Raw genomic sequence first — 14676 nt, forward strand, 5'->3', positions numbered from 1 at the left:
GTAAAACAGCCTGACATGCGGGTCTAGCTCTTATCACCACCATTTTCCCAATCCCTCTTCTCCCTCCCTTGACTTGAACTGTCTATTCTATTTCAAAGTACTTATTCATGAGCTTAACAATATCCTAGTGGCACTGTTACTTTGTACTTATTGCAATTGAACTGTAACTGTACAAGCATGTGCAAGCAGATTTCTTCAAATGCACTGATTGTCAAAATACTGATACGCTGTTTGATGTTACAAGGAATGACAGTTGTCATTCTCATTTGTTTAAAGAATGAATGTTACGCCCAAAACACACCCAAGAAACAGAAAAACAACCCTTTTGAACAATGCGCCTGGTCTTTGACCACAAAATCATGGCGTTTCTGATTGCTACAACAGAGACCATAGTGACACTATAGTAACATCTCTTACAGGTAACTCAGTTCTACGACAACAGAGCTGAACTTCCAACAATTTAGCATCATTCGCTAATGTAGAACATAACTCACAGAGCCTTTTTGCAGCATCTCACGACTGGAACCAGTCTCCTGCGACCTTCTGGAGAGGTTTTGTATTTGCTCAGGTCAAACTCATCCAGCACCTCATCAGACATCAGAAGCACATGAGCCAAGGCTGAGCAGTGAGCTAGTGTGAGCTGTTTCACGGCACCTTTCTCTGCCTTCAGGAAAGCCTGGATTTCATCATGAACAGAAGAGTCATGCATTTCCACCAGGCAGTGGAACAGATTGATGCACCTCTCGGGGGAGATATTTGGTCTCTGCATTATCTTCAGGTTCTTGATTGTTTTCTTCACACTCTCTGGGTTGCTGTGTGTGTCTGTCAGGAGGCCAAGCAAAAGTCTCTGATTTGACACCAGAGAAATGCCATGAAGGAAGCGGACAAACAAATCAAGGTGTCCATTCTTGCTTTCCAAAGCTTTGTTCACTGCATTCTTCAGCAGCTCATCTAGAGGCCAATCTGCCAAAGACATGGACTTTCTTTTAAGAAATGGTTTCAGGACCTCCATGTTCTTACTCAAGTAGGAGGCAAACAAATGAAGTGCAGCAAGAAACTCCTGGATGCTCAGATGGACAAAGCAGTAGACCTTCTTGTGGAAAAACACACACTCTTCCCTGAAGATCTCAGTGCACATGCCAGAGTACACTGAAGCTTCACTGGCATCAATACCACACTCTCTCAGGTCTTCCTCATAGAACATGAGATTGCCATTTTCCAGATGCCTGAAAGCCAGCTCTGCCAGTTTCAATATGACACCCTGGTGTGACTCCAGGAGCCTCTGTCTATTTGTCTCACTTTCCTGTTGATACTTCTGGCTCTTCCTGGTGGTCTGGATGAGCAGAAAGTGTATGAACATCTCAGTCAGAGTTTTGGGGGCTTCCTTCCCGTCATCCTGTTCCAGTATCTGCTGAAGAACAGTGGCTGAGATCCAACAGAAGACTGGCATGTGGCACATGATGTGGAGACTTCTGGATTCCTTAATGTGTGAGACGATTCTGTTGGCTTGATTCTGGTCACTGATCCTCTTCCTGAAGTACTCTTCCTTCTGTGGGTCATTGAACCCTCGTACTTCCGTCACCAGACTGATGCACTGAGAAGGGATCTGACTGGCTGCTGCTGGTCGGGAGGTTATCCAGAGGAGAGCAGAGGGAAGCAGAGTTCCCTGAATGAGACTCGTCATCAGCACATCTACTGATGATGTTTGTGTCACATCAGACAACTTCTGGTTTTCTTGGAAATTCAGTGGAAGTCTACTCTCATCTAGACCATCAAAGATGAACACAATGTGGCAGTCTTTGTATTCGCCATCTTGAAGCTCTCTAAGCTCAGGGTGGAAGTCAAGCAGGAGCCTGTGAAGACTGTACTGATCATGTTTAACCAAATTCAGCTCACGGAACGGAAGCACACACATGAAATCTACATCCTGGTTAGCTTTCCCCTCTGCCCAGTCAAGGATGAACTTCTGCACTGAGACGGTTTTTCCAATGCCAGCAATCCCCTTGGTCATCACAGTTTTGATGTGTCTTTTTTGTCCAGGTAAGGGCTTGAAGATGTCATTGCAGTTGATTGATGTGTCTTCTGTCGTTTGTGGCCTGGATGCTGACTCGACCTGCCAAACCTCATGCTCATTATTCACCCCTTCACTCTCTCCCTCTGTGATGTAGAGCTCTGTGTAGATCTTGTTCAGGAGTGTTTGAGTCCCTGACCTTATGATGCCTTCACATATGCTCTCAAACCTCCTCTTCATGCTGGCTTTATGGGTCATCAATACTCTGGTCAGGACATCGTCATCTGTTTGGAAGTACACAAACAAACAAGCAAACAAATAAACCATAATTCATAACTATTTAGTCAGTGTTTCTAAAACACATTTTCAGCATAATAACAATATAAAATGTTAAACCATTTTTAATTGTTTAATAAATGGTCTTTATATTCAGTATGAATCCTGCTCTTGCTCACAGATCTTCAAGACTCACCTGCTAGTTTGGCCTTTTTAACTGGAACATGCTCAGGCTTTGTAATAGGTTGTGTTATGGGTCTCTTTCCGCACTGGGGGCAGCTGTAGTCTCCTGATGCACCAGACTGGCTCCAGTAGCTGCTGATGCACTGCCTGCAGAAACTGTGTCCACAGCTGGTGGTGACTGGGTCCCTCAGTAGCTGCTCACACACCCCACACATGGACTGATCCTGGGTCAGGATGTTCCTAAATCCACAACAGGGACTCATTATTCACATCACTGAAGAAAGGCCAATAGAGCACACATACAGTCTCAAAACATTCAAAAACATTGGACGGACAGATGAGAGTTAATAGAAAAATATGATTTGTGCTGAATCCTTTTTGATATTCAAATAGATCCCTCTATCTTTTTTCAAATCTTTAGATTCTATAATTTCATCATTTATTTGGAATGGCAAAAAACCTAGGCTGCGTAAGGCTTTTCTCCAAAGGCCAAAGGAGCAGGGTGGCATGGCCCTACCCAATTTCAAATACTACTACTGGGCGGCTAACATACGATGCATGTTATACTGGTGGCGTTTTCATCTTAAGTCTGACTGTCCATCCTGGGTCTCCATGGAAAAGAGTGCCTGTAAGCAGACCTCTCTTTCAGGTTTTCTGGGTGCTGCCCTTCCTGGGATTGGTTGTAAGCCTACCAATAACCCAGTGGTGAATCATTCTCTTAGGGTGTGGATTCAGCTCAGGAGGACGTTTGGCTTTCAGAAATCTTCTATTTTAAGCCCCATAGCCTTTAATCACTTCTTTGCACCATCAATGCAAGATAAGACTTTTCAAAACTGGCATGAATTAGGACTACATTGTTTCCAGGACCTGTTTTTAGAGAACACATTTGCCTCTTTTGGGCAGTTGTCAGAGCAGTTTGGCCTGCCTTCCACACATTTTTTTAGGTTTCTCCAGGTGAGGCATTATGTGCAGCATCAGGTACCAAATTTCCCATCTTTATCACCTGTGAATCCTCTTGATGCATTTCTCTCTCTTGATCCAGTCTCAAAAGGGTCTGTTTCAAGGTCATATAATTTAATATCAGGCCTGAACTCTCCACCTTTAGTCACAATCCGGGCAGCCTGGGAGCAAGACTTAGGTTTAGACTTCTCAGACCTTGTCTGGGAGTCTATTCTGAGACAAGTTCATGGATCTTCTATGTGTGCACGACACTCTTTAATTCAATTCAAGGTAGTGCACCGTGTCCATCTGTCTAAAGTAAAACTTTCTAAATTATATCCAGATCTTTCCCCAATATGTGACAAATGTCAGAGCGCACATGGGTCCCTTATTCATATGTACTGGTCCTGCCCCACTCTAGAGGATTTTTGGCGTTCGGTTTTTAACACTCTTTCTGAAATTCTGGAAATTAGGATTGCACCAGATCCTCTTGTGGCATTGTTTGGTGTTGCCCCTGAAGAGCTGCAGCTGTCTGTAGCAAAACGTAGGGCACTTGCCTTCGCCTCTCTTCTAGCACGCCGCTCAATCTTAATGCATTGGAGGGGGGCTGCTCCACCCAAACACACTCTATGGGTTAAAGATGTTCTTTCCTGTCTTTCATTAGAGAAAATTAGGTTTACCCTCAGGGGAACAGGGAATACATTTTATAAAATCTGGGGCCCTTTTCTTGATAGCATTGCAGACTCTGACAGTATAGTCAAGGAATAGTTGCTTGTGCTGGATGGTTGTCCTTTCTTTTTTAATACTGTGGCTTCTCTGATATTGCACTGAATATGATTGTTTCCTATTTTGGTCAGTTTTTATGTTATTTTTTATTTTTTCTATTATTATTATTACTATCACTATAATTATTATTGTAGTACTATCATTTATCTTGTTTTGTTTTCCTTTGTTTTTCTCCCTTGTCTGTATGAGAATGTGGGAGGGATAGGGGTGGGGGTTGGTGGGTTGTGGGCTGAAACAACGCATCAAACACCAGATCTGGCTGCCTCAGCAACTGTCTGGTGAGGTCCCTGTGTGAATAGGGTTAGCCTACTGTAGTACAGTGGCGCTTCTTAGCGCCATATAGCGTTGGGGAGTTTTAAAAGGAACGAACGAGTCTCAGCCCAAGATCAGATTTTGTTTTGCGTGAGAAAATAGATGTATGGCGTGACTGCGTGTGTAAACAGGCAAAATCGTGTGTCACACGCTGAAAGCGTGAGAGTTGGCAGCTCTGCCTCATTGCTGGAAGGAGCACTCGACGAAGTAGAACAGGTGTTGCCATGTTAACAAATGGCATGAAACGCCCACCGTAAGAGCAAAATGCGCTTGGAAAGGGGGGGAGCGAGAAAATCAATTTCATATAGTATTCATATAGAATATATGAATTGTCATATAGAATTTCACCGCTAGGTGGGAGAAGACCTTACACAGGGGGGCTTTAAAGAGGAACAATGCAGGATTGGCGATTTCATGGTTTCGGTTTCGTTTTTCGTTTTCGCTCGTTTTATGCTTGCATATTTCTCTGCAGAGCTTCCCCGACAGCTTTAGCGTGTATATTTATACATAGGCTATATATAAATATATAAATTGCAAGCGTGGTTCTTCTTGTTCCTTACGACTTCCAGATGTAAACAGACGATCGTCTCCTGCAGAAACTGCAAAGTTGCATTAGCGGATAGGGACACTGGGGGTGGGAGGAAATATTACTGTTTTCGACGAAACTGGTCAGTCAAGCAAAACAACGATTTCTGAGCGATTTTATGACTATGAAAAAGTTGCATAGGGTCTCTTGGATGAAATGCACCTTTAAGCTAATATTTTGGCTAAGTTAGTTTAAATGGTTACTCTTTAGGTGGCAAAAATTTGAAGCAAATCTGAGATGGTTAAGCAGAAGAAATTTGTTGAATTGAGGCGGAATGACCCATGTTCCCTTCTCTGGATGGTTTGTTTGCCAGCAAAAATTCCAGTTTATGCTCCTTTTGAGGCTTGCGACGTTACTAAGGAAGAGTCATCAATTTCACAAGTGACTTTCAAGGTCAAAAAAATGAGATGACGAGATATTCTACTGCCACGTTATAACGGGCCTGGCTAGTACCTACCACTTCAATTGAGACGTGGTCTGGCAACCAAACGTTAATTTTCTCGTATTTGAAAAAAAAATGCCCAGATCCGTTCATTGGGCGCCACGGATGTCTATCAAATGCGTCTGTGCATAGCTCATCATCGTTTTGCTGTTCTGTGATTGGTCCCCTATCTCAGGCAAAAATTAGGGTGGTAGTTTCCAAACTTAGCAGCGTGAATGAATCACCCAGGCTAGCCACGGTGAATAAGGGAGACGCAATGCATTGCTCCAGATAAAGCTAGAGTGTGCATAGGCCTATAATATGGCCAGAAAATACTTCCAATTAGAAACGATCTTTGAAGACAGGGTATACTGACATATTGTCCCCTTCAAACACGCACAAACTCTCTCTCTCTCTCTCTCTCTCTCTCTCTCTCTCTCCTTCTCACACACAAACAATCTTTCTCTGTGTGTCTCTCTTGCTCTCTCACGCACGCACTCAAGCAGGCACTCACACAAACTCTATCTCTCACACACACACACACACACACACACACACACACACACCTATCTACTCTTGTGAATGGAAATAAAAATTGAAATCTCACTTTGAATCAGACTGTCGTGGTCCACTACTGAAATTGTGAGGTTCCCCCATGGACCAGTCACTCATCAAGGACACACAGCTGGGCACTGGAGACACTGGTCTGTTTGTCTGTGGTCTGATTACACAAGGAGACAAAATACATAATAGATTGAGCCAAAACATATTAACAATACTAATGAAAGCTAGCATGTCTACATATTGTCTCCTTCAAATACACACAATCGCTTTCTCTCTCTCCCTCTCACACACAAACAATCTTTCTCTGTGTCTCTCTCTTTCGCACGCATGTATGCACACACACAAACTATCTCTCACACATACTGTACACCTATCTACTCTTGTGAATGGAAACAAAAGTTGAAATCTCACTTTGAGTCAGATTGTGGTGGTCCACTACTGAAATTGTGAGGTTCCCCCATCGACCAGTCACTCTTCATGGACACACAGCTGGGCACTGGAGACACTGGTCTGTGTGTCTGTGGTCTGGTTACACAAGGATACAAAATATACAATACGTAGATTAAGCTTACAAATCTTCACAATACTAACAGGACTTAGCATGTATACATAACCTCTCCTTAAAACACTCCATCTATCTCTCTGTCTCTACAAACTCTCTCCCTCTTTTTCTCACACACAAAAAAATCTCACTGTCTCTCTCTCTTACCCACACACACCCACACACGCCCACACCCACACACACACCCACACACACACACCTGTCTGCTCTTGTGAATGGAAATAAAAGCTGAAATCTCACTTTGGATCAGGCTGCGATGGTCCACTACTGAAATTGTGAGGCTCCCCCATGGACCAGTCACTCTTCATGGACACACAGCTGGGCACTGGAGACACTGGTCTGTGTGTCTGTGGTCTGGGTACATAAGGAGACAAAATAGATAATAGATTGAGCCAAAACATATTAACAATACTAATACTACATACTACAATACTACATATTGTCTCCTTCAAACACACACAATGGCCCTCAATTATGAAACGTGCGTACGACCAAAAACAGTAGTAAAACAGGCGTACGCTTGTTTCCACGCAAAGTATGGCATTTATCAATGTGAACGTGATCGGTGCTATACAGTACGCTCAAATCTCACGTCTAGTCTGAACTCGCGTACGCAAGTTTTTCAGGCGGCATAGCACCGTGCAGCAGTAAATCGCCAGTGGATTAGAAAATTGAAGAGTTGAATTTATGGACTATCTCAGACATAACACCTTTCCTGTACATGTGCAGCCTATTTGCTGTAATGTAGCATACTATATTGAGACATCTGATGGCTTAAGATAGCCATCTAGCTGTCAAAATTAACAAGGTTCAGCTGGACGTCACTGTGGCTCGAGATCACTAATGATCTCTTTTGGACGTATAATGCACCTTCATGTCGTAAATTCTAGGGGCGAGGCCATTAAAACGAGCATATATAGGGGTGTGATGTTTAAATTACGCTTGTTTCCAGCCGCCACATTTATCAACACACGTTTATTCTTACGCTGGAATTGGAGTGATACGAAAGTTTGATGAATCACACGTGAGCCTCGTTGTAAGATGATTTCTGCAGTCAGATATACGCTGGTTTCTACGCTCGGTTGATAAATGAGGGCCAATATCTTTCTCTCTCTCCCTCTCACACACAAATAATGTTTCTCTGTGTCTCTCTCTTTCGCACGCACGCACACAAACTATGTCTCACACATACTGTACACCTATCTACTCTTGTGAATGGAAACAAAAGTTGAAATCTCACTTTAAGTCAGACTGTGGTGGTCCACTACTGAAATTGTGAGGTTCCCCCATGGACCAGTCACTCTTCATGGACACACAGCTGGGCACTGGAGACACTGGTCTGTGTTTCTGTGGTCTGGTTACACAAGGAGACAGAATACATACCCACTCCTTGAAGGGACATGCCACAGTTTTATGAAATCTCCCCTAGAGTTAGATAAGTGATCATTTGTGTCTCTGTGCATGCATTGTTGTAGTCTGGCAGTGCCCCTGCTAGGTTAGCTTAGCATAGTGAATGGAATCCTGTGTTGCCGGATCGCATGTTGTGAGTAAAGGTAAGCCAAAAGGTAAAAAGGTAAGGCCTCCATCTTCACAATGAGCACAAATGGCAATGCAGATTAATACTAGGTAATTTCCTGGACAGGTATTATACTGGGGGCGAAGCACTGCTACTTGAGTGCAGAGATCACACAAAACATCAGCCAGGACAATCCCTGTGCCCAAGCAGCAGTGCAGGCGAAAGAAACAACTCACTTTGGATGAGACCGTACTTTTCCTGTGCTGACCCCGTGATGCCCATCAGTGACGGGCTCTTCATTCTTCATGGACACGTGGCTGGACACGGCACATGCTGCCTTGCCTGTCTGATTTCCACCAACAGCATCCTCAACCTCTTGAGGGAAATCCATCCTAATCAATCAATAAGAAAAGAAACAGAGAGTGTGAGAGAGAAAGGTGAGTGATCCTTTCTAAAAAGAAAGATGGAAATATTTCTGATGAGAGGTTCCTCATGAAGTGCTTACTTTAAGCAGCTATGTGGACCAATCAGCTGATCTGTGGATCCATTTCTGCTCCAACAATAGCAGACATGTTGATAGAGACCAGGGAACCACTGACAGAGGAGGTAGCCTTGGCCTATTATGGAAATCAATATAAACACTTAAACATGAACCATTCCCACTACTACTTGTACTATCACAATAATTCTTCTCGACAGTGCTAAGTAGGCTACTATCATTTCTTTGCCAATTCACTGTAAGGTGTGTTGCTCTGACTGTGTTGCTAAACTTTAACACTCTGAGAGAAATTCCAGGAATGGACATTTGGAAAATTTAGGCAGATAGACGTCATAAAAAATAAGTTATGATTTATGCAGCTCAGGCATTAAAGGTATTTTCCCCATGTGTCTTTTTGCTGAATGTATGCAACCCTGTTACCAATACATACAAGTCTGGAAAAAGTGTGTAAATTATGTTAAATTAAAGAAATAAATGAGTTGTTATTGTTATAAACAAAATAGCCTACTCTGTTATTATCTATAATAATAACCCTATCACTCTACTACACTCTACTATAACTATGGTCACAGGGTTGTGAATGTTTAAGCCTTTCCCTCAAGAATAGAAGCTGTGAAATTTAGCTAGGCTTATTTATTAAGGTCAAGTTCCAATGAGGTTCTACACAATGGAGAACATAAACATTTTAATCATTCAACATTATTCTATTGAAGTGACGAATAGGTTATGACACTGCTACATACGTAAATACTGATAGTAGGCTATAGGCTAATGGGTTATATTACATGTAGATTAGATTAGGGCTGACTCTGATTAGGTCTGAGGTGAAGGCTGTGCTTTGACAACTTCGATAAAGGGCAGTGATCTTTTACCAGTAGGCCTAGGGGGAGCCTGTCGGTATACTTTTGAGCCTTACAATTAAACAAGGAAGAGTTAATTTAAAGATTTCTCTGATGCTCATTCCGAGATGTCGTGATGCCTTGTTGTTTCAGACAAAGGGTAGGCCAAGGGTAGGCATAACAAGAAGCTAGGCCTTTATTTGGCCTACATGTCAATAAAGTAGGATAGCCTACCCTACAGTACCTACAGCATTCTTCATGGTTGATTGTCGTTGTTCGGTCGGTAGACCGTTGTGTCTAGCCTACCTGTCTAGGCAGCCTAGGCCTAATAGCTTAATTATAGATACATAATTTATTTACAACTAGGTATAGGCTACGTTTCGGTTGATCCATTTGACTGACTACTTTACTACTACATATAGGTTGGGCATATTTGATTGAAGTCGCAACGCAAATTTGCACAGGCTAAATTCAGAGTCTGAAAAGTGTTGACGTTATGAAATTTAGTAGACCTGAGCCTAGTCAACGAACAAATCCATGACGTCTCCAACAGGTGTCCCTCTCTAAATTATCTCCAGGCCACGAAACCGACATCAATGGACGACTACCTGTAATCGATCACAACCTTACTGTAGGCTACATTTAACTCACTTTATCTACTTACCTTCACAAAACGTCCGAAATGTTCTTGCCCGTACACCGCGGTCCCTTGAGATTACTTTCGATTTCACTTGTTCCGCGTTCATGACGTGTGCAAACGCTACAGTAGCCTGTACGTCTGCGTCCTGTTCATTAGTCCTTGAGCCAGAGGAGTTGGTCGATTGGAATAAAACTCATTGTGACTTTTGGGAAGGAACCAATTTAGAAAAACAAGCGATAGCTTTGTATTGTATTGGTAGTAGCATTTTCTGTGTTAGCAACCTGTATATTTGTGCATAGGTTCACATAGTCTCTGCATGTAGTCACGTGGCTGTAAGTTGGAGGAGACACATGCTGTGTTCGAAATTTTGTGCTAAGTACTACATACTGCATACTGGTCAAGTATACACTGTGTACTGCACACTACGCCCCCCACCCCAGTACGCAGTACGTCACCAGCAGCACAGCATACTAAATCACTGTTTGAAATGGGTGGTAAGTACTAGTCGCATACTGATACTGACGTGAACCTAGCGAGCAGTATGCAGTGTGTGAAAAATTAGATTTTACCAGTATGCAAAAGTTCCCAGGATGTTGTACTAATGGTGGCAAAATCCTCAGTGTACCAATGATGCTCACTACTCAGATACTGCATCCCATAATGCATAGCGATTATTTCCAGTTTCAGAAAAATTCAACAACGCTGGCAGACAGCGAAAGGACAAGCCTATGGCAAACCGGAGGCGAAGAATACACATGTGATTATTGTTTGGGTGTTTTGGTATGGAACGTTTCGTGGCTTCTGTTATTGTGGAAGTTTTAGTAGCAGGCTACTTGTGTTCATGTGCAAGTGAAATAGCCCAGCTTTTCCAAAGTTAACATGAACTAGCTGGCGCTCAATGGAATGAATGATATTAGAAAGTTAAGTCGCTAAGCATGAAGCTTGTCTAGCTCTTGTTAACGTCGTTATTAACATTTACCAGTGTTCGCTTAATTATTAGTTATCGTTCTTGGTGTGAACGACCCTCTCCTTAGTGTTCTGTATAACTGTCAGAACTCATAAGTTTAGTCAGCACCGCAACAAAGCGTTTAGCCTACCAACTTTGTCAGCATAAATTGGTCGACTAGTCTGTGACCTTTACCATCGCTAGCGTATCTGATGCACCTGTGGAAAACAGCTGATGGATTAGTAAAATCAAGTGAGCAAGCTTACGGTGACGTTGGTCATTTTAACGCAATACCAATGCATTCTAGAGAGCTCAACGTAGATTTTAATCAATACCATGTTATAGTTAGGCTATGTGTTCTGTTCTGAGTAGCCTATTTAGAGGTAGACTTGGAGAAACTGTCTAAACTAATCAATTTAAAGTGAGCGCAATTACGTCTGATATTTTGGGGAGTTCTATCACGTTTATCCCGTTAGTGACACAAGCTCAGGTGTTCGTTGCTAAACGAAGCGAATCTAAATGTGGAGTAGCATGTTCCTCCAGTCTAGTTGTGTCCAGATATAGGCTTTTTATACAGTGATGCATCTACAGCCTACAGCACGCACCGCCACCTACTTGCAAGAAAAACGTCTGATATTGGCAATTAGTCGAACGAGTCCTCATTCATTTGTAGACTGCAGTGGGAAACGAGTTAAGCTGAAATGCATTAATCATTGCATTTCAATTCTAGCGTTCTTGGAAATTCAGAACACCACAAGTTTGCTTTTGTTTATGTAAAGCACGTTGCATGAAATGGGCTATAAATAAACTTGACTTGACATGGCAGGAGGATTGTTCTGTTTACTTATCAAATCAGCCAGCTTTTGGGCTACATGGAGTCTGGACATCTGGAGAAAGCATAGCCTACCCATGAAGAATCTCTGTGTGATGTTTCATATATAATATGTTTATGGATAAATGAAATCACCTAAGCTTATTAATCCAGACTCAATTTCGGATATAATGGAATTTAAATAATAGAAAAGAATACAATGAATTGATACAAAAGTTATAAGAGTTAGGCTAAGAGGATGCACAAGCTGTGAAATCAGGTAAGTGCAGTGTTATACAATTATTGTTGTGCTGCCATCAGAGTGCCAACAATGTTCATAAAACATTTCTCTAGTGTTGATCAGTGGAGAGAGTAGCACTTCTGTGTGTCCTACCGTTTTGATATGTCTTAGGCTACCTCTCTGCAGAGCCAACAAACAAGCAAGGGGAAGAAGGTCTGCAATACTGATGGTCTTTAATCTCGTTCTTCAGCAGGAATTCAGAGTGATTAGACCAATATGCCTAGAGAAACTAACAATATTGTAGCCCACAGTTGTCTTTTCTTATGAAGGCGTATGCAACCATGGTTAATGGATCAAAAAGGTGTCATTATTGGCAAGACTTGGGTTTGCAACTAAGTGAAATGTGAAATTAAGTAAATGTAACTGTGCTACACTGACAATTGATAATCCCATAATGACCACTGTATGACAGTTACCTTACAAATGACACTAAACATTAAACAAAATACTTTCAATTTAATGATTAAAATGTCTGAACTTTAACATCAAGAAAAACAACAAGTGCACATTCTCTCAGAATGACCCCAGTGGACAATATTGCTAACTGAATGGCAACACTATTCTATCTATTGTCCGTCTCCTCTTTGGAGATGTGGATCTGAAGAACGACTTCTGTCAATGCCCTTGTGGACACACTTGAAGTGGACTGTGATGGAGGCTGGGGGAGAGACTGGAGGTTGTCATCATTCAGTATTGGTTATCCAGTGCCACCTCCTACAGGGTTGTTGCAGAAGCCTTCGATGTTCCCAAGACCACTGTGCATGACGTTGTGCCAGTCCTAGAGATAGAGGTTACATCTTTTACCATCTTAGACACTTTCTTATAAACACTCATTTAAAATCAAATATTAGTAAGGAGAAAATTATTTTCTGCCATTACCATTTTATTTTGCATCGTTAGGCTATACCAGAGCCCTAGACATTCTCTGGTTATACCCAAATCCGGCTATGATATCACTTATCAAAGAGCAGTAGGCTTAAACTGGGAACTGTTTTGAACCAGGTGCTCATTTCTCAGTAGATACCAAAGCAACTTAGCTATCAAAGATTTTCACATTACACTTTTGTAAATTAAACGTATTTTTTAAAAGTACGAATAGAGTTCTGTCAGTTATAACTGACAGAACACTTAGGAGATAAGGGCCGTTCACACCAAGAACGATAACCATAACGATAACTAGGCTATAAATAAACATTGCTCTCGTTAATGTGAATGACGACGTTACCTAGAGGCTAGAAAATCGTCATGCTACTTAGCGACTTGGCAAGCTAACAGGTTTCTACCATTCATTTCCATTGAGCGCCAGTTAGTTTACGTTAGCTTTGGTTAAGTTGGGCTATTTATTCACTTGCACATACACAAATACAGCTCTACAGTAATAAAACTTCCACAATAACAGAAGCCACGAAACATTCCATACCAAAACACCCAGCTAATACTCACATTTGTGCTCTTCATCTCCGGTTTTTGCCATACTTGTCCCTTCGCTGTCCGCCATTGTTACTGAAATTTTCTGAAGCTGGAAACAATCGCTATGCATTATGGGATGCAGTATCCCATCAGTATAACATCCGGGAAACTTTTGTGTACTGGTAATATTACATTTTCCAAACACTGCATACTATTTGCTACTTCACGTCATTATCAGTATGTGACTAGTATTTAGCACGCAGTTTCGAACACAGCCACACACTCACTCACGCACACACAAACACACACACGCACGCACACATCATGCACTTGCGCGCGCACACACACTGCGCACACACACACACACACACACACACACACACACACACACACACACACACACACCTGTCTACCTTGTAACTGTAGGCCTATACAAAAACTGGATTCTCACCTTGGATCTGATTGTGGGTGTCCACTACTGAAATTGTCTGTGGTTCTATGACTGCTTTCATTGTGTGCATATGTCTGTGCATGTAGTCACGTAGCTCAGCTAGTTTCGTGTCCCTTCCTGTCGAGTTGTCAGCTTTGGATGTATTTTCATTTTCTGTAAAAGTTCTTGACTTGCTTAAATTTGTTTTGAAGTTGAAAACCAGTGTTGGTTTATAGGTTGTATGTAATAGTGTGATAATTTCATGCATAGCCTACATTACATAATACATGTCGCTCAGAACTGTGCTTATGAAATGGTCAACACTACACTCTTGTGGTCATACAGTGGTACTGCAATTCCTCATGATCCTCCTTTACTGTAGGCCTAACTGTCAGTCTCCAAATATATATATATTATATACCTGCTCTTATCCTTACCCACCGTCACCTCAACAGACTTTGTAAAATGCCATCTCCATCAAAAGTCTCCAAACCTTTCATGATGGTTCCAACTGAACATGTAATAGGGCAAACATAATTGCTCTGTTCTGAAAGTCGTTGTTTGAAATTTATGGTGTATGTGTTCTTTATAGGACACATTTAAAATATGTTTCTATTTGTTTTGTACATTTTCCATCACACAAA

At 41.9% G+C, this 14676-nt stretch overlaps 1 protein-coding gene and 1 long non-coding RNA gene across 2 annotated transcripts; both read right to left on the bottom strand.

The window, feature by feature from the left end:
- Window positions 1–490: 490 nt before the first annotated feature.
- On the bottom strand, window positions 491–10219 carry LOC134087409 (NLR family CARD domain-containing protein 3-like). Its single transcript, XM_062540890.1, has 9 exons — window positions 10159–10219; window positions 8662–8773; window positions 8393–8548; window positions 7881–7994; window positions 6881–6994; window positions 6490–6603; window positions 6122–6235; window positions 2484–2710; window positions 491–2295 (listed from the first exon to the last, which is right to left on the bottom strand). Exons 3-9 carry the CDS (start codon window positions 8545–8547, stop codon window positions 491–493), a joined length of 2643 nt encoding a protein of 880 aa, XP_062396874.1. The 5' UTR covers window position 8548; window positions 8662–8773; window positions 10159–10219.
- Window positions 10220–12346: 2127 nt separating this feature from the next.
- Window positions 12347–13864, bottom strand: LOC134087431 (uncharacterized). Its single transcript, XR_009939827.1, has 2 exons — window positions 13636–13864; window positions 12347–12970 (listed from the first exon to the last, which is right to left on the bottom strand). It is a non-coding gene; the product is annotated as an uncharacterized LOC134087431 (long non-coding RNA).
- Between the last annotated feature and the right edge of the window lie 812 nt (window positions 13865–14676).

This window comes from Sardina pilchardus, chromosome 1, assembly GCF_963854185.1.
Source record: "Sardina pilchardus chromosome 1, fSarPil1.1, whole genome shotgun sequence".
NCBI classification, from domain to species: Eukaryota; Metazoa; Chordata; class Actinopteri; order Clupeiformes; family Clupeidae; genus Sardina; species Sardina pilchardus.